Source organism: Podarcis liolepis (assembly GCF_965112155.1).
Source record: "Podarcis liolepis genome assembly, chromosome: 11".
In the NCBI taxonomy this organism is placed as follows: domain Eukaryota; kingdom Metazoa; phylum Chordata; class Lepidosauria; order Squamata; family Lacertidae; genus Podarcis; species Podarcis liolepis.
The window spans coordinates 50,781,900-50,803,691 of NC_139565.1; the positions used below are offsets into that span (position 1 = coordinate 50,781,900).

The window sequence follows — 21,792 nt, forward strand, 5'->3', positions numbered from 1 at the left end:
GGTTCCCTTTACCTTTAATTCCACGTAAACATGCCTGGCAGCAGGTTGCACTTGGTCAGGCGAGAAGGGAAAGACACACTTTCCTACTAAATTGGCCTTGTTCTGGTAAATAGTATTGTTCTGCAGACAATCACTCTAGAGACACTCGATGGAAGGTACCTGTTAAAAGGATTTGCGCCGACGTCACTCAAGGCACCTGCCTGAACATTTCGATCAATTGGCACACATTCTGATGAACCAACACCTTCAAGCTTTGCATGCATCTCCATCCTTTAGTGGATAAAATGACACCTCAAATGTAACAAGTCCACTCAGATTTCTAGAGAGGGACAGAGACCTAACCTCCCTCTCACATTACTTGTTGTTTTGTCTATTGGTGGTTTTTACATATGTTAAAAGGGCATTGGGGTTGCCCTGCTAAACCTCTCCAGTGTCACCCTCTGAACTTCCTAGTCGGTTTGCTCTTTCTTTTTATTCCAGTCATGGAAGGTTAAAATGTGGAGATCTAATGAGGTGCATCGAGCTTTGATGCTACAGCCAAAGCTAACCCAGTTCCATAAGGCCTGCGGCAGTTATGAACTTGTAAAGTGTGTTCCTTAGTTTTAGGAACAAGCCTTGCTCCCGCTTAAAACCTTGTGATCCTTTAATGAGCAGCTGGTAGACTTGAAAGCAATGCCGCAAAACTCAATCCACTTTGTCACCATTAATATTTATTGATGGTAAAATGTATTTACTATCTTCCCGCCAGGAAAAGGGCACAAGCTATTTTAAAAGTACAAGGTTTTTTATACAAAGAGAGATCTGAGAAGCAGAGAAGGCACCTGCTTATCCTGAAGAAGAGATAATCATAAGAGGGAATATGATAGCCCACATTAATTGAAGAGAGTTAACACAGATAAGTGCTGGGGGGACTTGCCTATGGGTCAATGGCACCATTCACGTAACAAAAACTACCATAGAGATACCAAAAAATTCAAAAGTAGAGAATCCATAGAACTTAGCTGATGGGGAACCAAAGCAGTCTTCCCCAATGTGGTGCCCTCCAGATGGTTTGGACTACAACTCCCATCATTCTTGACTGTTGGCCATGTTTGGCTGGGTCTGATGGGAGTCGTAGTCCACGACATCTGCAGGTTGCAGAAGGCTGCTCCAGAGGGCAGGATCCAATTCAATGGATCCCAGTTATAAGAAAGGGGATTTCGACTAAACATTAGGAAGGAATGCCTGGTGCTATAAAGCTCAGAGGCACAGACGGCTTTGGAAGGTGGTGGACTCACTCCTTCGTTAGACTGAAACATGAAAACTAAATTCAGGTTGCATATTCCAGACTGACAGCACTAAAGCCGACGGGATTTTAAAAGCTCAGCAACGATACAAGATGCGTAATGAAAGCCAAATCTGCCCAAAAGTCCTGCAGACAGCAAAGGGAGAATTATTGTGAGACACTACTATATATACCTAATCGCCTCTGAATAATGGTTTTGACCTGAAAAGCACCGGGCGGATGCGTTTAATCTGAAGTAACCATTTCCCAGCACTCTCTTCTCTCTACATTCCTTTGCTCATTGGCACTGCACTCTACTTTAAGAATATGAGAGCTATGCTGGATCAGGCCAAAGGCCCATCTAGTCCAGCATTCTGTTCTCACAGTGGTCAAAAAGATGCCTATAAGAAGTTCACATAAGTACCACTGCTGTCACCCCACATGCTATTTCCAGAAATACAGGGCAGTGTTAGAAACTCAAATATATAAACCAGGCAGCAAATGGCTCCTCAAACCAGGGTTACAGTCACCAAAACAGAAGGTCCAGTTGCCGTTTTGGGACCAGATGGCTCGAAAGTTGTATTTTTCAATACAACTTTTTGGTTCCTGAAATTCATTCTGATTGTGCAGATGGATAGAATTCTATGGGATGTGGCATTACTGTGTGAAAGCAACCAAGATCCAAGGATCCCCAGGCATGCATTTCCAGGTGGTGGAGACATCATGCGCCATCCTGGCTCCCAGGCATCTCCACTTGGTCACAAGTGGTCAATAGCCAGGTGCAAAATGCGCCTGGCCCCTGGCGAATTTCGAACGCTGATACAGAGACATACTGTCTTCAACAGAGGTCAGTAGCCTATAAATTCCTCCTTTTCCTCCAGATCCCTTTATTTTTTTTTTATAATAATTTTTTTTATTTGCTTTTTTTCCAGGGTAAAAATACAACATCAATGACACTACAAAAGCAGTTTTTACAGAAAAGAGAAGAAGTTATAAAAAGAAAAAAGAAAAAAAAAGAAATTCACTTTTTCAAATCAGTTTTCATAATCAACTAGACTTCCCCACATCCCCCATCCCCTGCTTTCTTTACAATAAAATAAACAGCAAATTAATACCTTATTTCAGTTGTTTTTGTGTTTTCATTTAGTTATATTATCCATGATTTATGCATTTCTAAATCTTAAACTTAATTTCTCTCATTTACCAATTTCAATACTGAGGCATATTTTTCCAAAGTACTTAGCAAACTGTCAACATTCATATAACTTATAATGTTTTTGTAAATAGTCCTTAAATTTTTTCCAGTCCTCTTCCACTGCCTCTTCTCCCAGATCTCGGATTCTGCCTGTCATTTCGGCTAATTCCATGTAGTCGATCAGCTGCGAATGCCATTCTTCCAGCGTGGGTAACTCCTGTGCCTTCCAGTATTTGGCTATAAGGATTCTTGCTGCTGTGGTTGCATATAAAAAGAAAGTTCTATCTTTTTTTTGGCACTCTCTGGCCCACAATGCCCAGGAGGAAGGCCTCTGGTTTCTTGTGAAAGGTGTATTTCAACACCTTTTTCAATTCGTTATAAATCATTTCCCAAAAAGCCTTCACCCTCGGGCATGTCCACCAGAGGTGAAAGAAAGTTCCTTCAACCTCCTTGCATTTCCAACATTTATTGTCAGACAAATGATATATCTTTGCAAGTTTGACTGGGGTCATGTACCACCTGTATACCATTTTCATAATGTTTTCCTTTAAGGCACTACATGCCGTGAATTTCATACTGGTGGTCCACAACCTTTCCCAGTCTTCAGACATAATGTTGTACCCTATGTCTTGTGCCCATTTTATCATTGCTGATTTGACTATCTCATCTTGGGTATTCCACTTAAGCAGCAAGTTATACATTCTTGAAAGCACTTTCGTCTTAGGTTCAAGTAGTTCTGTTTCTAATTTTGATTTTTCCACCTGGAAACCAATTTTTTTATCTTTTTTAAAAGTCTCTAAGATTTGGGCGTAATGAAACCAGTCTCGCACCTTTCCTCTCAATTTTTCAAAACTCTGCAACCTCCAGGTATCACCATCTCTTTCAATTATCTCACAATATTTCAACCAGCCACTCTCCATATTACGTAATTTTATAGCCTTAGCCTCAACCGGTGATAACCACCTCGGGGTCTTACTTTCAAGTAAGTCCTTGTATTTAGTCCAGACAATAAGTAGAGCTTTCCTGACAATATGGTTTTTAAACAGTTTATGAGACTTTGCCTTGTCGTACCAGAGATATGCATGCCACCCAAAAGCATTGCTAAACCCTTCCAGATCTAGGACATCAGTGTTTTCTAGCAGGAACCAATCTTTCATCCAGCAGAGAGATGCAGCTTCATAATACAGTCTTAGATCCGGCAGGGCAAACCCCCCTCTTTCTTTTGCATCTGTTAAAATCTTAAATTTTATTCGGGGCTTTTTGCCCTGCCAGACAAACTTCGTGATATCTCTCTGCCACTTTCCAAAACATTCCACTCTGTCCACAATCTGAAGGGTTTGAAACAAAAACAGCATTCTTGGCAATACATTCATTTTTACTGCAGCAATTCTTCCTGACAAGGTAAGTTTCAATCTTGACCAAATTTCCAAATCCTTTTTAATTTCTGACCAGCATTTTTCATAATTATCCTTAAACAAATTCAAGTTTCTCCCAGTCAAGTTAACCCCCAGGTATTTCACTTTTGTAACCACATTTAATTCTGTTTCCTTCTGAAACCCATCTATTTCTAAAGATGTCAAGTTTTTTGCCAGAACCTTAGTTTTTTGTTTGTTCAACTTGAATTCCGCCACCCGACCAAACTCAGAAATTAGTTCTAGAGCTCTTTTTGTACTGGTTTCTGGCTCCTGTAGTGTCAAAACCAAATCGTCTGCGAAGGCCTTAAGTTTATATTGCTTTTCTCCGACCTGTATTCCTTCCACCAGCTGATCCCTCCTAATTAAGTTCAGCAACACCTCCAGGACAGAAATAAATAGCAAGGGTGATAAGGGGCACCCCTGTCGTGTCCCTTTTTCAATTTTAAACTCCTCTGTCACCACGCTGTTTACTATCAATTTGGCCTTTTGTTCTGAATAGATTGCTTCAATACCGTTTTGAAACGCCCTTCCCACTCCCATCCCTTCCAAGTTTTTCTTCATAAATTTCCAAGATATATTATCAAAGGCCTTCTCCGCATCTATAAAGATCAAAACTGCTTTCGTATTCATATTTGTCTGTAGTAACTCCAAAACATCTATAATGTTCCTGGTGTTGTCAGACAAATGCCTACCAGGGAGAAAGCCTGCTTGGTCCTTATGAATTACTTCATTCAAAACTTTTTTCAGTCTATTTGCTAAAATATCAGCAAAAATTTTATAATCCACATTTAGGAGTGAGATGGGACGATAATTTTTAAGTTGAGTCTTTTCAGATTCCAGTTTTGGTATCAGGGTGATGAATGCTTCTTTCCACGATTCTGGTGCCCCCTTCCCTTCCATAATCTGGTTGCATACCTCCATTAATGGCTGTATCAAATAATCCATCAGTGTCTTATAGTATTTGGAGGTGAGCCCGTCTGGGCCTGGGGATTTGCCTATTTGCATATTCTGAATGGCTCTTTCAATTTCCTGTTGTGTTATTCTATAGTTCAGGGCTGTTTGTTTATCTTGTGTTAACTTTTGCAGGCCATAACTCTTTAAAAAGTTATTTATTTCCATCTCTGCTTGTGGTCCTTGAGTGTATAGCTTTTTAAAGTATCTCTGGAAACACTTTCTAATTTCTTCTGGTTTCTGAATACATTCTCCTTCAACCTCCAGATTGGTAACAAAGTTCAATTTTTGCCTCTTCTTCAGCTGCCATGCCAGCAGCTTCCCACATTTATTTGCCGATTCAAATGATCTTTGCTTCATCTGTTTAATTTTCCATTCAATTTCTTGGTTTATCAATTTTGTATATTGTACTTGGTAGAATTTTATTTCTCTTAAGACTTCTTTTGATTTTGGGTTTAGTCTCAGTCTTTTTTCTCCATCTCTTATTTTATCCAAAATCTTGTCCTTTTTACCATTCCAGAGTTTCTTCTTAATAGTGTTCTGTTGTATCAGGAACCCTCTCATAACGGCTTTGCTCGCGTCCCAGATTGTTTTCTTTTCCACTGAGGTGTTCAAGTTTATTTCAAAATAGTCCTTCAACGTTTTTTGGGCCTTCTTCACAATCTCCTGATCTCTAAGCAGGTGGTCATTCATTCTCCATCTGAAGGATCCAGCTGGTGTAAGTCTCAAATCCATTTTTAGAGCATTATGGTCGGAGCAGGTTTTGGGGCAGATCTCAGCTTTTTTTGTCTTGGGTGCCAGTCCTCTTGATATCCAGATTTGGTCTATTCTTGTCCATGATAGGTGGGCCTCAGAAAAGAAAGTTCCCTCCATGCCTAGAGGGTTCTTTGTTCTCCAAATGTCGATCAAGTCCATGTTGTCTGTAAGTTCAAAAAAAGTCTTTGGAAGTCTGCCATCCTTGTTCAGATTTTGGTTTTGTGACTTATCCATGTAGGTAGAGACTACCCCATTCATGTCTCCCATCAAAATGATATTTGTATAGTCAATATGGTCCAGCATTGTCTCATGCAGCCTCTTGAAAAATTCCGACTTCCCATCATTTGGTGCATATATTCCAACTATCAGAAATTTTTCTCCCTGTGACTGTATTTCAATCGCCAAAATTCTTCCTTGTTCATCTTTAAAAACCAATTTTGGTGACAGGCTCTCCTTTGCATAGATCACTACTCCTCTTTTTTTTACCTTGTCTGATGAAATAAACTCTTGGCCTAGTCTCTTGTTAATTAACACTCTCCTGTGGAGCCTAGTCACATGTGTTTCTTGAAGGCAAATGACATCCAATTGTTCTTTTCTTAATATATGAAAAATCTTCTTCCTTCTTTCGGGAGAATTTGCGCCATTAATATTCCAACTAAGAAGCTGCAGAGACATCCTGGGTCAATTTATTTGTCAGCAGGGGAATCTTTTTTATCTTCTTCACCTGGAGGTGGAACCGGATTGAAGCCAAACGAAGGAGGTGGCCAGGGTCCTGCTACTCCTTTCCGAAGATCCTCCCCGTGGTCGTTTAGGAACTTTTCTTGCTCCTCCGCTGTTCTAATTCTTACCTTCCTCTCTTTCAAGGTAAAAGATAGTCCTTGAGGGAATTCCCACCTATAAGGGATTTTATTGTTTCTCAGTAGACTTGCTAGATCCTTATACGTAATTCTTAAATCCAGAAGCTGTTTTGGTATATCTCTGAAGATTTCTGCCGTCTTCCCCTGAATCACCAGTGGATTTTTGAAATGTAGGCCGAGTATGTTGTCTTTTTCTTGCTTGGATCTCAAAATGATCAAGCAATCTCTTGGTTTATCCTTCTTGACCACTCTTCCTAGTCTGAAAGCGGTGACTATTTTAAAGTCCTTCTCTTCTGTCAATCCCCAAAATTTGGAGATTTCTGTTGTCAAAAAGCCAATCAAGTCCTCCTTCTCAAATTCTGGGATATTTCTCAATCTGAGATTATTTTCCCTGTTTTTCAATTCTGCCAGGGCCAGGTACGCTTGATGTTCAGTTACCTGTCTACTGAGTGGCCTCACCTCCCCTCTTAATTCCTCTATCCTCTTTTTATTTTCATCTGCTTTGGTATTCACTTCTTCAACTAATTTCCGGTTTTCTGTTGTGACCTTTTCAATATCACTTATTGCCTGTGTATTTTTAGTGACCTGGTCTGTCAATTTATTAATGGAAGCTGTCACCTGGTCAAATTTAACAGATTGTTCATCAAATCTAGCTGCCTGTTCGTCAGCTTTCTTATTCAGTGCTGCCAGTTGATCCAATATTTCTTTAGAGACAGGATCTATCCCTCCAGCAGCCATCTCCCCAAAAGATGATTGTGTAAATTGTCCTTCTTGCAGACCTGTCACAATTGGGACAGACGATCTGCGTAACTGTCCAGGCAGAGTTGTTTGCACAAGTTCAGATTGTTTTGCTTTCCTTCCAGCCCTTGTTTTTGATGCGCCACTCATTCCACAGCTGTCCCGGATTCAAGGTCAAACTGTAAATCCCATGGGAAACAATCCTGAGAGAGTAAACATCCAGAAAAAGCAAAAAAAAAGGAAAACCGGCAGTTCTCAGAGACTGTTAGTTCTATAATCCAGTAGAGGGAGCTCCCAAAAGCAAACTTAGAGGAGAGGGATAGAAAGATTTCTTTCTATCCCTCCAGATCCCTTTAAAGCCGTCCAAAGTGCTGGCCATCACTATGTCTATAAGCAGTGAACTCCATAGTTTAACCATACCTCCTTTTGTCTCTCCTGAACCTTCCAACATTCAGCTTGGATGTGCCCAAGTTCTGATTTTATAAGAGTTACAAGGCGCGTCCTCTTCATACCCGATGCCTAGTGGTGCTAGACTCTCCCACATTCCTCCCCATTTCTACGCAAGCTGCTTAATTTTTAACATGCGAGTAGGGAACCTCGGGCTTCTATGGGAATCCCACTTCCTGTCCTGGAAAGAATCCATTCTAAGGCACCAACTCCTCTTCACTCAGGAGGAAACACTATTAAATTTAGTGTGACTTAATTCCACGTAAGGGGCACGAGTGGCGCTGTGGGTTAAACCACAGAGCCTAGGACTTGCCGATCAGAAGGTCGGCGGTTTGAATCCCTGTGATGGGGTGAGCTCCCGTTGCTCGGTCCCTGCTCCTGCCAACCTAGCAGGAAGCGGGAAGGTAAACGGCGTTTCTGTGCGCTGCTCTGGTTCGCCAGAAGCGGCTTAGTCATGCTGGCCACATGACCTGGAAGCTGTACGTCGGCTCCCTCGGCCAATAAAGCGAAATGAGCATCGCAACCCCAGAGTCGGTCACGACTGGACCTAATGGTCAGGGGTCCCTTTACCTTTTATCCAGACCCAAAGTGGAAATCATTCTGGAGAAGGCATATTAAGGAATAGAGAGCTGCTGCTTCACGACTTGAAATTGCTGCAGTTTTAAATACAGTACCTAGCTATTTCGAAGGTCTGATTCATCACCATGCCTGATCATGTTCTCCAAACCCTCCTCCACACACACAAAAACATCATATTGTGCGCCACAGACATCCAGACGATTTTATGTGATTTTTTTTTTTAAGCGTTCGCAGTCACTTGGGTTGCCTAATTAATAGTGTTTTTGGTAATTATGCAAAATGGGAGCAATCTGCCATTAAAAGAGATTGGGGTGGGGGGAGAGAAAACATAACAGAAGAGGCATCCTTTGGTTTTAGGGGAAGAAGATTTCAAACAAGGAACTTGTGGATCCAAAACTAGAACCTCACCCAGGAAGCTTGCACAACAAGTGGATGTGATGAAACTTTTATCATTTTGGTAGGAAGGTCAGCTTTTGCATTAAAAGGGCCCACTAAGGCAAGTTCCAGATTGTTTGATACATCTGTATTTATATAAATTCATTTATACAAATACTTGCTGCATTTATCCCCCACCGATCTGGCAAAGCGCTCAAGTCAGTTTAACGTTTAAAATAATAGCTTGCAATCTAAGAAGCATGATGCAAACAGGAACAGCAGAGAGGCAAAGGGGGAAATGTCTAGAGAGCAAGAAATAATTGGAAAGCAAATTCGCCACATTTACTTAGTCCCCTACGTATTCTACCTATATCCTCATCAGCCACCAGGGGGAGCTTCCTGCGCCATGAATACAAGAGAGGGGGGTCTACTGTACTTGGTAAAGTCTGTAAACCAAACATTTTGGTACATACAACTGCATTTTTTTAAACAGAGTGTATTATTCACCCATTTTGCAGTGGTTTTCTCATTTCATAATAATAATTTGTACCCTATCCATCTGACTGGGTTGCCCTAACCACTCTGGGCAGCTTCCAACAGAACATGCAAAAACACAAGAGAACATCACACACTAATGGACTGCCTTTAGGTGTCTACGGAAGGTTGTATAATTATTTATCTCTTTGACATCTGACAGGGCGGGCGCCACCACCGAGAAGGCCCTCTGCTTGGTTCCCTGCTACCTCACTTCTCGCAATGAGGGAACTGCCAAAAGGCCCTCGGAGCTGGACCTCGGTGTCTGGGCTGAACGATGGGGGTGGAGATCTGTTGGGGTGCTGTTATTGGTATTTTTTCTGTATATAATATCTATTAAATTTTCTGTTTTACAATTAATAATACTCATTTTTACATCCTTAAAATATCAATGACTTCCATTCTTCTCTTACCCTGGTTCATTTTACAAATCATAAATCCCTGCATATTTTACAAAAAAACTATAACATTCAGTATTCCATTATTGCATCCATCAAAACTTATTTACACTGTTGAATTTATCTTAATGCTGCGGATGTTTTCAGCTGTACACAATTATTTCCCATATATTCAATCTTCTCTGAACAACAAGAAGAACAATCTTCTTCTTGTTCTCTTATTCTATAGTTTAAGTCTGCAAGCTGAGCATATTGGTATTGTTGTTGTCCATTGCTTTGGGCAATCTTGGTCTTTAGAGCAGTGTAAATACATTAATAACACTGCAAGAAAACATCACTGGTATTCCATCCAAAACACACAAAAAAACTAGGTCCTTCCATCATCAACACCACATTATTCAACACCAAATAGGCCTGACAAAGAATTAAAAGAGTTTGAAATGGCAATGATGTTGATTTTGAAATAGTTCACATATATTATTTTAGTATAATACTAACAACCCCATAAAAGTAATTCCATAACTACTATCCTCATATTGCACATAGGGGAGTAGGCTTAATTTCAGTGTCACCCTCAGCTATGGGTTTTGGTGACATGAACAGCTCTATGCACCCCTCAACTTGTGCATTCTCCCTCCTCCCCTGCTCATAAAGAATTTGAACCTTTTGCTTCAGTTTTTGATAAACTACGGCTTAATTCAGACCCTAAACAGTTTTTAGTCTTATTCATGCTTCATGAAACTCGCCAGACACATAAACCGTGGTTTGAAGTTTGCTTGTTTCAGACAAACTACTGTTAAGATTAACTGCGGTTTGTTGGGTTTGCCTGACACTGCAAACTGTGGTTAATCCAAAACAGGAGCAAAAGCATTTGAAATACTCCTCAAAGCTGTGTCCAAGGAGGAAAGAGAGTACACAAGCCTGTGGGGAGGCTAGGTTCACTCCTGTTATGATAAACCATGGTTTATTATGACATGCAAACACAGCTTCAGGATTTCTGAAAGTCACATGAATCAAATGAGGTTTGAGCAGGAACTTCCTTGTTCACAGCTTCTATACTTAGCTGCTACTTTATACAAGTTACTGTAGTTCATGAATCCTCCACTCCCCCCCCCCCATTATCGTTATAATAAATATGCATATTACCCAAACCTCAATATAGGCGCCTTTTTAAGAAATGAAAGGGAGTAGGATACAAATGATTGGCAAATTGGTTGGTTTATTATTATTATTTTAGCACACACACAAAAAACCCATCATCATAACAGCACAGCATATAAATCCAAGCAAAATACGAACCAATCGAATTGCATTGAAGGGCATAAATTAAAGGAAGCAGATACAGGTTCTTTTCCCAGTTTACTACTAGTTCCTGTCCGTTTTGAAAAGTTAATGCTGCCAACACAAAAGAGGCAATTGCCTCAGTAATTTAGATTCTGCTGCCACAAGAGCAATAAAAAAAAGAGGAATGTACATACCTGGCTCCAAAGATGTCCTTTTTGGCTAGATCTATTCCAGCTACAACCTTAACTCTAAGGATACGAGACTCCTCCTGTTAGAAAACGAAAAGAGCAAGGTCTTAAAATAGGCTTGTTAAAGTTTGCAAATACAAGCAGCATTTAAGTGGAATAAGATTAAATCTCCATTAAAGCTCTTATAACCCAAAAGACACATGGGGGGGGGGTTTACAATTAGAAGGGAGTTCTGAGTTCCAGACATCAATTCCCGACTTCAGGGACCACCATGTCGACCAACTGGCGGAGAAAGCTACAAACAAATCAAGCTGGGATGCTAAACACCACAAAGCAGAACCTTCTTTAAAGCCCTAAACGGCAGAACCCCCATCATTCTGCCCGGACACTGAGGTCCAGCACCGAGGGCCTTCTGGCGGTTCCCTTGCTGAGAGAAGCCAAGTTACAGGGAACCAGGCAGAGGGCCTTCTCGGTAGTGGCACCCGCCCTGTGGAACGCCCTCCCACCAGATGTCAAAGAGAACAACAACTACCAGACTTTTAGAAGACATCTGAAGGCAGCCCTGTTTAGGGAAGCTTTTAATGTTTGATGCATTACTGTATTTTAATATTTTGTTGGAAGCCACCCAAAGTGGCTGGGGAAGCCCAGCCAGATGGGCAGGGTATAAATATATTAATTATTATTATTATTATTAGTAGTAGTAGTAGTAGTAGTATGGTAGGCGATCTATATGTTCCAAGATCTGCCTCTAGGGCTGGCTCACTCGCGTGGCAAGGTGAGGCGATGGCCTCAAGTGGCAGGATTCACCAGGACAACATATCCAGAAGTCGATCTTTCTTTCTCCCCTTGTTCCTGATGCAAATCTTCCCTAGCGGGGGGGGGGGGGTCCTTTTGGGATCTGCCTTAAGTCCCAATATGTCTTGGGCTGGCCCTGTGTACCTCCATCAGGTCAATAAAGCGTTACTGATATTGGACACCAAACACTTTTTTGTTTGCCGGCCATTTGCCCCTCAAGTGCTCATGTCATAGGGAGACTTGCCCTCCACGGCAAAATATCTGCAATGTGGAAGAAACATTAAACTGTTGTGAAGCAGGGTTTTGGATACTGGGAAGAGATCTCATCACAGATTACCACAGGCTCCTCGCTGAATGTTGAAGCTTTCATTTTAAAATGCCAAGTGTCTAGTCCCTTTTACTTGTGGAGGAACAAGGGGATGTGTGCAGCAGGGGTGAAGAACCAGCAGCCCTACAGACGTCATTGGAATCCAGTTCCCGTAATCCATGATCGCTGGCTATGCTAGTGGGAGTTGGGAGCCCAGGAACAACAGATGGAAAGCCACAAGTTCCCCATTCCTGGGGTTTCAAGCTACATTCTGCTCAATTAACCAGAAATCACTAAAACCAAATAACTTTAAAGATATAAGACTTTCTGACAGTTCTGTGATGACTCCTCATCTACAACATTTATGGATATCAAACTGAGGCAACTCAGTTTATACGAGGTCTATTTGCAATTTAGTTTACACACAATCTATTGGCATGCAACTGCACATACGCATGGTGCCAGGAATCTGAAAACAGCGCATCCTCCTTGCTTGCGAGATGCTCCCTATACATTCATCTTCAGGCTCCAGAAAGGGTCTCCTCGCAAGCCACCAGGGTGCTCCCCATTTTACACAATTTCACGTATGCGCACGGGGGCCTGGACCACAAACATTTCAAAAGTAGGGGGGTCCATCGCTTGGCTTTTGAAAAACAGGGGTTCCCACAGTCCTTTGCTAATTGGGAACCCCTGGTCGAAACAATTGGGAATCAGAAACCATTGCGGATCTGTTGGAAATCACAGGAGAACTGGGTGGCTGCCATATTTCAAGGCAGATCATTGGTGCATTAGCCCAGTGTTGTGGGCACTATAACATAACCTTACAGAGGATGCCTGGCATTTTCTGCACACAAAGCAGATGGTTCTATCCACTGAGCTACACAACCTTCCCCCCAGTTACTCTTGAGATCTATCAGTAGTTCTTTTGCTCCACCATACACATCCCTTGTGTGAGCTCACATCCGACCACTATTTCCCAACTGCCTCACAATCCATTCCCCTTTACAGCGCTGTGTCTTCACTAAGACTGTAAGCCTGAGGGGAGGTAACGGTCTTGTTTGTAGTGATTTGACTGAGGAACACGAATAAAATAACAAATTAATTTTTAGCCCAGCTGATTTGCCCCTTACAGCAAATGCCCTGATAAGGGGCGGTGTACATGTTCAACCATCAAAACTTCTGGGAATGTAAACTAAAAGGGAAGTATAAAAATCCTTACAAATAATTAAGTCCAGAGTGACTTAATCTATCCTAACCACAAGCTCTTTATATGCAATATTTACATTTTTTAAAAATAAATTCCTGTTCTGAATTCTAAAGTAGCTAATACATCAAGAGAGAGTATCAGTTTCACTTTGCAGACAAGGTGAGGAATACAGAAAGAGATTAATTACAGGAACCCAAACCACAAAAGGCCTTAGACATGCACACCGGTTTTCAGCAACAGTCAAAAATTATTTGACCTAATTCCGAGCAGAGAAATGCTTCTACCTCTGCCTTTTAGGAAGGCCAGGGAAAATTATACATCTACACCACCCCATAACAGGCCTGGGTCTTCTACAGAGAACTGCCTCTTTGTAATGAGCCAGACCCGTTGATTATTTCCATTGCTCCAAGATGGGGGTGCATCTTGGAAAATGGAGGACGTTCTCTATGTATAATGAAAGGACAGGGTCATTGTTTCAGATTAATTTACATGGGGCGGGGGAGAAGCACAGCATTTTGGACATGGGGCAATCAAGGATAGCTCAGTTGGTAGAGCATGAGACTCTTAATCTCAGGGCTGCGGGTTCGAGCCCCATGTTGGGTGAAAGATTCCTGTATTGCAGGGGGTTGGACTAGATGACCCTCATGGTCCCTTCCAACTCTACCATTCTATTATTCTTGCACGGGTCCCTCATAAAAAAACAACACAGAATTTCAAACACTTTTGTAGAGGGTGGAATATATAAAAAAAATGTTTTCTCTGCTGACTTGCAGAGCATTATGTGCAGGTATATTTTGATGCATTTAATAGAATGAAAGTCTGAGACATGGTGGAGGGGAGAGCATGTGTGCAAATTCAACAGGGCTTTGTTGCTGTTTTGTTAATGTTTTAATATTGTTTCATAGATATGAATGCTGTCGTACTCTGAGAATCCTATGATTTTTGGTGTAACTGTGATGTTTAGCTTATTTTCTGGTTGTTTTGTTAATAGTGTTACATAGATGGTAATGGTTTTATTTGTGAGATTGTTTTACCGATGACTTGTTAAGTATTCTATATGATTTATGCTGCATTTGTGATGTTCCATTGTGTTATTTTTCATCTTTTGTTTGTAAGCCGCTTTGGGATTTTTTTGAATAAAAAGCGGCACAGAAATAGAATCAATCAATCTACTTGTTGGACTAGGGACCTGGGAGGTAAGGTAAAGGGACCCCTGACCGTAAGGTCCAGTTGTGGCCGACTCTGGGGTTGCGGCGCTCATCTCACTTTATTGGCCGAGGGAGCCGGCGTACAGCTTCCGGGTCATGTGGCCAGTATGACTAAGCCGCTTCTGGTGAACCAGAGCAGCGCACGGAAACGCCGTTTACCTTCCCGCCGGAGCGGTACCTATTTATCTACTTGCACTTTGACATGCTTTCAGACTGCTAGGTTGGCAGGAGCAGGGACCGAGCAACGGGAGCTCACCCCGTTGAGGGGATTCGAACCGCCGACCTTCTGATCGGCAAGTCCTAGGGTCCATGGTTTAACCCACAGCGCCACCCGCATCCCTTGGGACCTGGGAGACCAGGGTTCAAATCCACATTCAGCCATGAAGTTTGCTGGGTGACCTAGGGCCAGTCACCGCTTCTCAGCCTAACCTACCTCACATAATTTTAGGGAGGAGAGCAACAGAGGGAGGAGAACCGTGGACCCCACACTTGGAGGTCATTGGAGTAAATGGTGGGATATATAAATCTAATAATAAAAAAATAACAATAGACACAGAATATAAAACACAGCTGTATCAAGGCAATGGCCCATCTAGTCCCAGATTCTATTCTCACAATGCCCAACCAAGAGCCTATGGGAAGCCTACAGGCAGAAACTGAGCACAACAGCACTCTCCTCGCCCACGACTCCAGGCAGCTGTCATTCAAAGATAGTGGAGGTAGACCACACCCATTGTGGCTAGTGCCCATTGACAGCCTTCTCCAAAAATCAGCCCAATCCTCTTTTAAAGCCATCTAAGTTGGTGATCATCATTTACTGGGACACAGATGCAGTGGCGTCGCAACGGGGGGGGGGGAGTGCACCCTGGGTGCCATGTCTGGGGGGTGGGGGGGTTAAATAAGTTAAATGCCAAGAAAAAAGCACACCAAGAACTCAGGCCAATATAAGTTTCAGTAGTGGGAGTGGTTCCTACTCAGAAATGAATAGTCAGTTGTAACAAAAACTAATCCATTCAAAAGTATGTATTCTGACAAGGATTTCAAACTCAAAACAGAGATTACAAACTCAAACTCATAAGGATATATATAATACAATAATTCATTACAGAATTAGTAGAGATAAGTTCATGTTAGTCCATAGTCAGATTCGACATGAAGGTCTTAGTTTCAATCACTGAGCAGAAGTCAGAAGTCAATTATGGATCAGAAACCAGGACAGGGCCCTGTTTCGGTGTATTGTCCTTCATCAGCTAATTTTTAAAGGGTTGTGCAAGTTTGAAGAATTCGTATAAATATATCCTGTTATTTTCTACGTTTGCGCACAGAAAAGATCAAGATACACGTTGATCTATCCACACGTAGTTGTTACCTCTGAAAAAGGTAGAAAATGGATTAGTTTTTGTTCCAATTGACTATTGATTTGCGAGTTGGGACCACTCCCACTACTGAAACTTATATTGACCGGAGTTCTTGGTATTTCTGGAGGGGTGACAAGAAGGCACGCCGTGGAGGCTCGCGGAGGCTCGCGGTGGCGCAAGCCACCATCGCGCTGCCGTAGCCACATGTGGAGGATCCTCTGTTCACTGCTGCAGCCGCGAGCAGAGGATCCCAGCACCAGCGGCAAACCACTATGTACAGTGCATGTGCACTGTACGTAGCAACACCACACATGCGCTGTACATAGCGGTTTGCCGCCGGCGCCGCTCAAGCAGCGTACAGACGGCAGTGGGATCCCTCCATCGCCGCTACAGCCACATGAAGAGTATCCTCCGTTCGCCACTGTAGCGGCGACAAAGGGATCCCGGCTCTGTCCATACAGCGCTGGAGAAGCAGCGCACGCATCACGTACAGTGCATGAATCATACATAGCGATGCCGCACATGCGCCCTACATAGCGACGCCCCACCCCAGGTGTCACAATGCCTTTGTTTGCCCCTGCACGGGTGACGCTGTGGTCCAAACCACTGACCCTCTTGGATTTGCCGATCAGAAGGTTAGTGGTTTGAATCCCCACCACAGGGTGAGCTTCCGTTGCTCTGTCCCAGCTCCTGCCAACCTAGCTGTTCGAAAGCACACCAGTGCAAGTAGATAAATAGGTACTGCTGCGGCAGGAAGGTAAACAGTGTTTCCGTGCGCTCTGGCTTCTGTCATGGTGTCCTGTTGTGCGAGAAGCGATTTAGTCCTGCTGGCCACATGACCCAGAAAGCTGTCTGTGGACAAACGCTGGCTCCCTCGGCCTGAAGTGAGATGAGATCTGCAACCCCATAGTCGCCTTTGACTGGACTTAACCGTCCAGGCGTCCTTTACCTTTTAACCTTTACCATCATTACTTCCTGCAGGAGTGAATTCCATGGTTTAATTATTCACAATTAAGAAGTGCTTTTCCTTCAACCTGCATATACGTTATTCTGGATTATTAGCACGCAGCAGCTCTGTAATTTTGGGGTGCTAGGGATAGCCTAATTGAAAGCAAAAGACCCAAGCCTAACTTCCAGCCCTTTTGCTAAAGCCTCTGACAAACGCAGCACGTTATGAACAGCTTGCCCTATAAACATCTTGGATGAACTTTCAACTCCTTTGGCACACTAACCGAGGCAGCGCGCGCGCGCACACACACACACACACACACACACACGCCAGGGGCTGCTGCAAAAGTAAAGAAGAGCTGGGCCCTGTTTAAACCAGTTTTGCCACTGCACATATAAACTGCACCTTTATTTCTGCCGGGCAGCTTTCCAACAAAGCATGACCACAAGCCTTAGCAACGGTAACCTAAGCCTGCTGTTGGACAGTCAAATGGCAGCACCTGAAAAAAATGGAAGGAACTGCTCTGCCCTTGCCATACCTGCCTGGTTATAGACAAAGAAGTGACAGAAGAAAAAGGTTTGCAGAATTTCAATCCTTTCGGTGGGGCTGACAATCAAGAAATCTCCACCACGGGTTTTCAAAACGAGGGTGTGGTTTCCTCACTTGTCCCTTACCTTTGCAAAACCAGGTTGTGCACGCTGCCTTCATTTCTATTCAACCCTGGTGGAGCGTGTCTTCATGGCGCACCTTGGGGGAAGAGGGCAACACGAGGAGGAGGAAGCACAACAGGGCAGACATGTGCCCTTCCAATCCGTCTGATTGAACCGTTTGGAAGGCCTGCTGCATCCTCCTAACACTCCGCCAGCCCCACACTGCTTTGCAAGGCTGGGGTGTGGGATCGGACTCGCAAAACAGCGCAGGACTGGCAGGGTGCAGCGTGAGGAGCAAAATGCGCCTTCAGGAAACTGCGCCCGGGGCAACAGCCCCTGCCCACGCTACACCTCTGCTTGAAGGGCCCTAGCTCAGTGGTAGAACACCAGCTTTAAATGCACGGGTTCAAATCCAAGCATCCCCAGGGAGGGCTTGGAGAGATCCCTGTTTGAAATTCTGGAAAGCCACTCATAAGACGGTGTCAGTGATACTGAGCTAGATGGGCAACCATTTGACTCTGTAGAAGGCATGTTCCTATGTTTTAATGACTAGGGCTGGGCAATATCTGGTTTTCAACATCGGGATTTATCACCAGCTAAACATCACGATATACCAATATATCGCAATGTCTGAAGTAAGGATGGAGCCATTGGCTGGCTTCATGGTTTTTCTCACATTGTGATTTTTTTCATAACACACACACACACACACACACACACACACACACACACACACACACACCATGATATATCACCAGGTCACAAATAATGAAACTGATATCACAATATGGACTTCAAATCAGGTTTGGAGGATATATCAATATATCACCCAGCCCTATTAATGACCTTCAGGAAACTGGCACCCTTTTTATTCTCTGCCTGGTGATGTTGGCACTGCTATTCCTGGTTGTCTTTGTATATATATATTTTACGTTTTAACTACTGTGACGTTTTAGCTGCCTAACAGCACCTCAAGGGCAAAACAAACAAACACACTCAAAAGTTACATGTCAGGAAGGACAAGGCCACAAACCACTGGCCGTCCTGTTCTTGGAAAATGTACCTTTCCAAATTGCCTTTATAAATGTGCACAGTCCCTGCAGGGATTTTATCGAAACAATCAGAACTTCTCTGAGCCAGTCGAGATCCCTCTTGATTACGCCTATTGTATGCCAAGGGCAAAGTGAACTTTCGCACCACATAGTAACACCGGTTTGCTTTGTGGACACCGACTGGGTTGAAATAAATAAATGACTCTGGCACTTACAACTTCAGACCCAAAACACAATTAAACAAGATGGCGCTATAATGCTGCCTCAAGCAAAACAGCTCCATTGTTTCACCACAAGCCAGTGCAACTGTGGGACAAAAGAACTGTTAATATAGACACACAATTAGCATTTCTGTGGAAGGAAAGCAAGACCTTCACACACCTGGTTGTACACTCCAGCAATGTTGACAGTCAATGTGTGTGGGGGGAATGAGGGGGAACACAGAGAGAAGAGACCTGGCTGGCCAAGTTTCTGTGTTTTGGACCATTTACAAGAAAAAGAGGGGGCAAGGCTGTTTTCTCCCCTCACAGAGCTATTTTTCAGTTCAGGGGTGGGGAACTTGTGTGCAATCCACAAGGACAAGATGGGCTTGTACAACTTGCGAACCCACACAGCTGAACCTGGTCATAGGTCCCAACCCTCCCATTTTTGCCTGTCCACCAAGAACCTGCCTAGTCCCAGAATATGCCCCATCAAGCAGCAGTCAACATGGTGGCAGCCCCTTCCCCACCTTCCCTAGGGCTGCTTAAGACTTGGGTGCAGCATTAGAAACTCAGATATATAAGCTGGGCACCAAATGGCTCCCTAAACCAGGGTTACAGTCGCCAAAACAGAATGTCTAGTTGCCATATTGGGGGGGCCAGGTGTCTCAAAAGTCGTATTTTTCAATACAACTTTTTGGTTCCTGAAATTCGTTCTGATTGTGCAAATAAAATATCACAGGTAGATTCTTCAGGGTGTGACGATAGTGTGAGAAAACAATCAAGATCGAAGGATCTCCAGGCATGCACCTCCAGATGGTGGAGATATCAGGCACCATCACGGTGCCGGCACATCTTCACTTGGTGACAAGTGGCTGATAGCCAGGCGCAAAATACACCTGGTGAATTTCAAACACTGCGGCTCTCAGAGAGTTTGGGAGCCACCATCCCCTGAAAGGACTGTCGCTCTGTACTGCATACCATTCAATTTTATTTTTCTAGTACTTTCCAATTGTAAAGTATGGGTGCCTCAGCAGAAAGGCAGCATACAAATGCGTTAATAAATATACAGTGGTCAGCCAGATGTGATGAAAACAAGTTTCCCTGGGCTGTCAGACATCAAGGTTTTTGTTTTTAAATAGAGCTTTGAATCAACATGAGCCAAGTGCGAAGTTGGGGGCAGTGCTGGGAGAAAACCACACTTAAAATTCAGCACATCTAAACACATTTCTCAGCTTAAGATTCGTTTTCCATTAACAGAAATGACTTCATGGCCCTCTTATGTAAAAACCCCTGCTCCTAGTTCCCCCCATTCCCGCCAAAAAAATAAAAGCCAGCTTTCTTCATTTCAGCAGCCTGAGGAGAAGACGGGGACATTTTGTTATTGCTAATGTTAACACAGTTGGGAGTCAGAAAACGTTGTGAACTTGCTGCTAGTCACCCGGAGACCTGTGCTAGACACTTTCTGTCCTTACAGGGTGGCAGTACGATCCGGCAGCCCCATTTGGTAATTAAAGTCGCGCCCTAAACAAGTCAGTGTCAAACAGGCCTCAGGAAGGCAGAAAGTTTGGAAGCTGGCCTTAGGTCACATCTATTCCATAAATTTAAAGCACTCTGATACCACTTTTACTGTTGAGGAGAATCCTGGAAACTGTAGTTTAAGGATCCTGGATATTCTAGCTTGGTGAGGTCAACCCTTAACAGACTACATTTTTTTTGGATAAAGCTATGTCTAGTTAGAGAGATTTATGGTGCAGATGCAACTTAAGTCTTTCATTTCAACCTGTGAACTCAGAAAAGAGATTGCGTCACATAAGAATGCCTAACATTTCGCACTTATTGCTTTGTACAATGGGTGCTCAACATCTCCAAAAGGGCATTAAATGACATTCATTTCTGAGAGGGCAAAGCTGACACGAAGCCTGTACATGAAAAGTGCCTGCATAAGAGAGAGAACTGGCTGTTGCTGCGTAAAGAGTAAAAACAATTAAAAACAACAACAGAGAGATAGTCACCAAAGCAATCTCTATCTCCTATTCACAAATACCTCAAGAGCACCACTTGGTCAGCTGGAAAGAGCTCTCTTCCCAAATACTCCCAGTCTATAATGGATAGAAGCTGCAGACCTTCTACAGTGTGGCACTCTTGCCTCTAGAGTAGCACGTCCTGTGATCACAAGTGTTTTCGTGTGCATCACATGCAGCGTGACGACAGCCTTACATTTTTCTGTATATAAGAAGATATGGGAAGTCCCAAAGTTCTCTGATAAGAGTGTGCACTTTGCACACAGAAGGTCCCAGGTTCAAGCCCTTCTATCTCCAGTACAAGGGTCACATCTAGCAGCGAAGGGAAAGACCTCTTGTGAGCGGCAAAGCAGGGTGCACTAGAAGAAACAATGGCCTTTAAAATTATAAGGCTGTTTCCTATGTTCATACCTTCATTCATTAAACATTATACATTATATATTCTTGTTCTGCAAGAAGAAATCATTGCACTGACAGAATTTTTAATAATAGTATTATGCAACCAACAACAACAACAGGATTATGCAACACAACGAAGAATTAGTACCAGAGTTTGCTTATCTCCTCCCTACCAACTCTCTTTTTTTGTGCTATGTCTTTTTAGATCCTTAATCTGTAAATTGCTCTGGGAGATGTTAGGGCTGAAGAGCAGCTGGGTATAAATTATTTAAAGAAATAAAATACTAATATGGAGAAGAAGAAGAAGAGTTTGGATTTGATATCCCGCCTTTCACTCCCTTTAAGGAGTCTCAAAGCGGCTAACATTCTCCTTTCCCTTCCTCCCCCACAACAAACACTCTGTGAGGTGAGTGGGGCTGAGAGACTTCAAAGAAGTGTGACTGGCCCAAGGTCACCCAGCAGCTGCATGTGGAGGAGCGGAGACGCGAACCCGGTTCCCTAGATTACGAGACTACCGCTCTTAACCACTACACCACACTGGCTGGTGTGGGGTGGGGAAAGAGATAAAATAGAAAGCTAAATCACCTTCCATGCAAAACAAGAGCACAGCATTGCTTCAAATAAAAAGATGGATATTTAGATCAGCTTTATGCTATATACGA

At 43.1% G+C, this 21,792-nt stretch overlaps 1 protein-coding gene across 20 annotated transcripts in view; it reads right to left on the reverse strand.

Annotated features, from left to right (window-relative positions):
• NEDD4L (NEDD4 like E3 ubiquitin protein ligase) overlaps nucleotides 1–21,792 on the reverse strand; it is a 324,861-nt gene that overhangs the window by 173,160 nt on the left and 129,909 nt on the right. For all 20 annotated transcript variants that reach the window (XM_083465746.1, XM_083465736.1, XM_083465731.1 and 17 more), the window contains exon 2: nucleotides 10,988–11,061. Coding sequence is in view for 7 of the 20 variants with exons in the window: in XM_083465736.1 (XP_083321862.1) it covers nucleotides 10,988–11,061 (74 nt within the window). In the remaining 13 variants the exon portion in view is untranslated. The remainder of the gene's footprint in view (nucleotides 1–10,987; nucleotides 11,062–21,792) is intronic.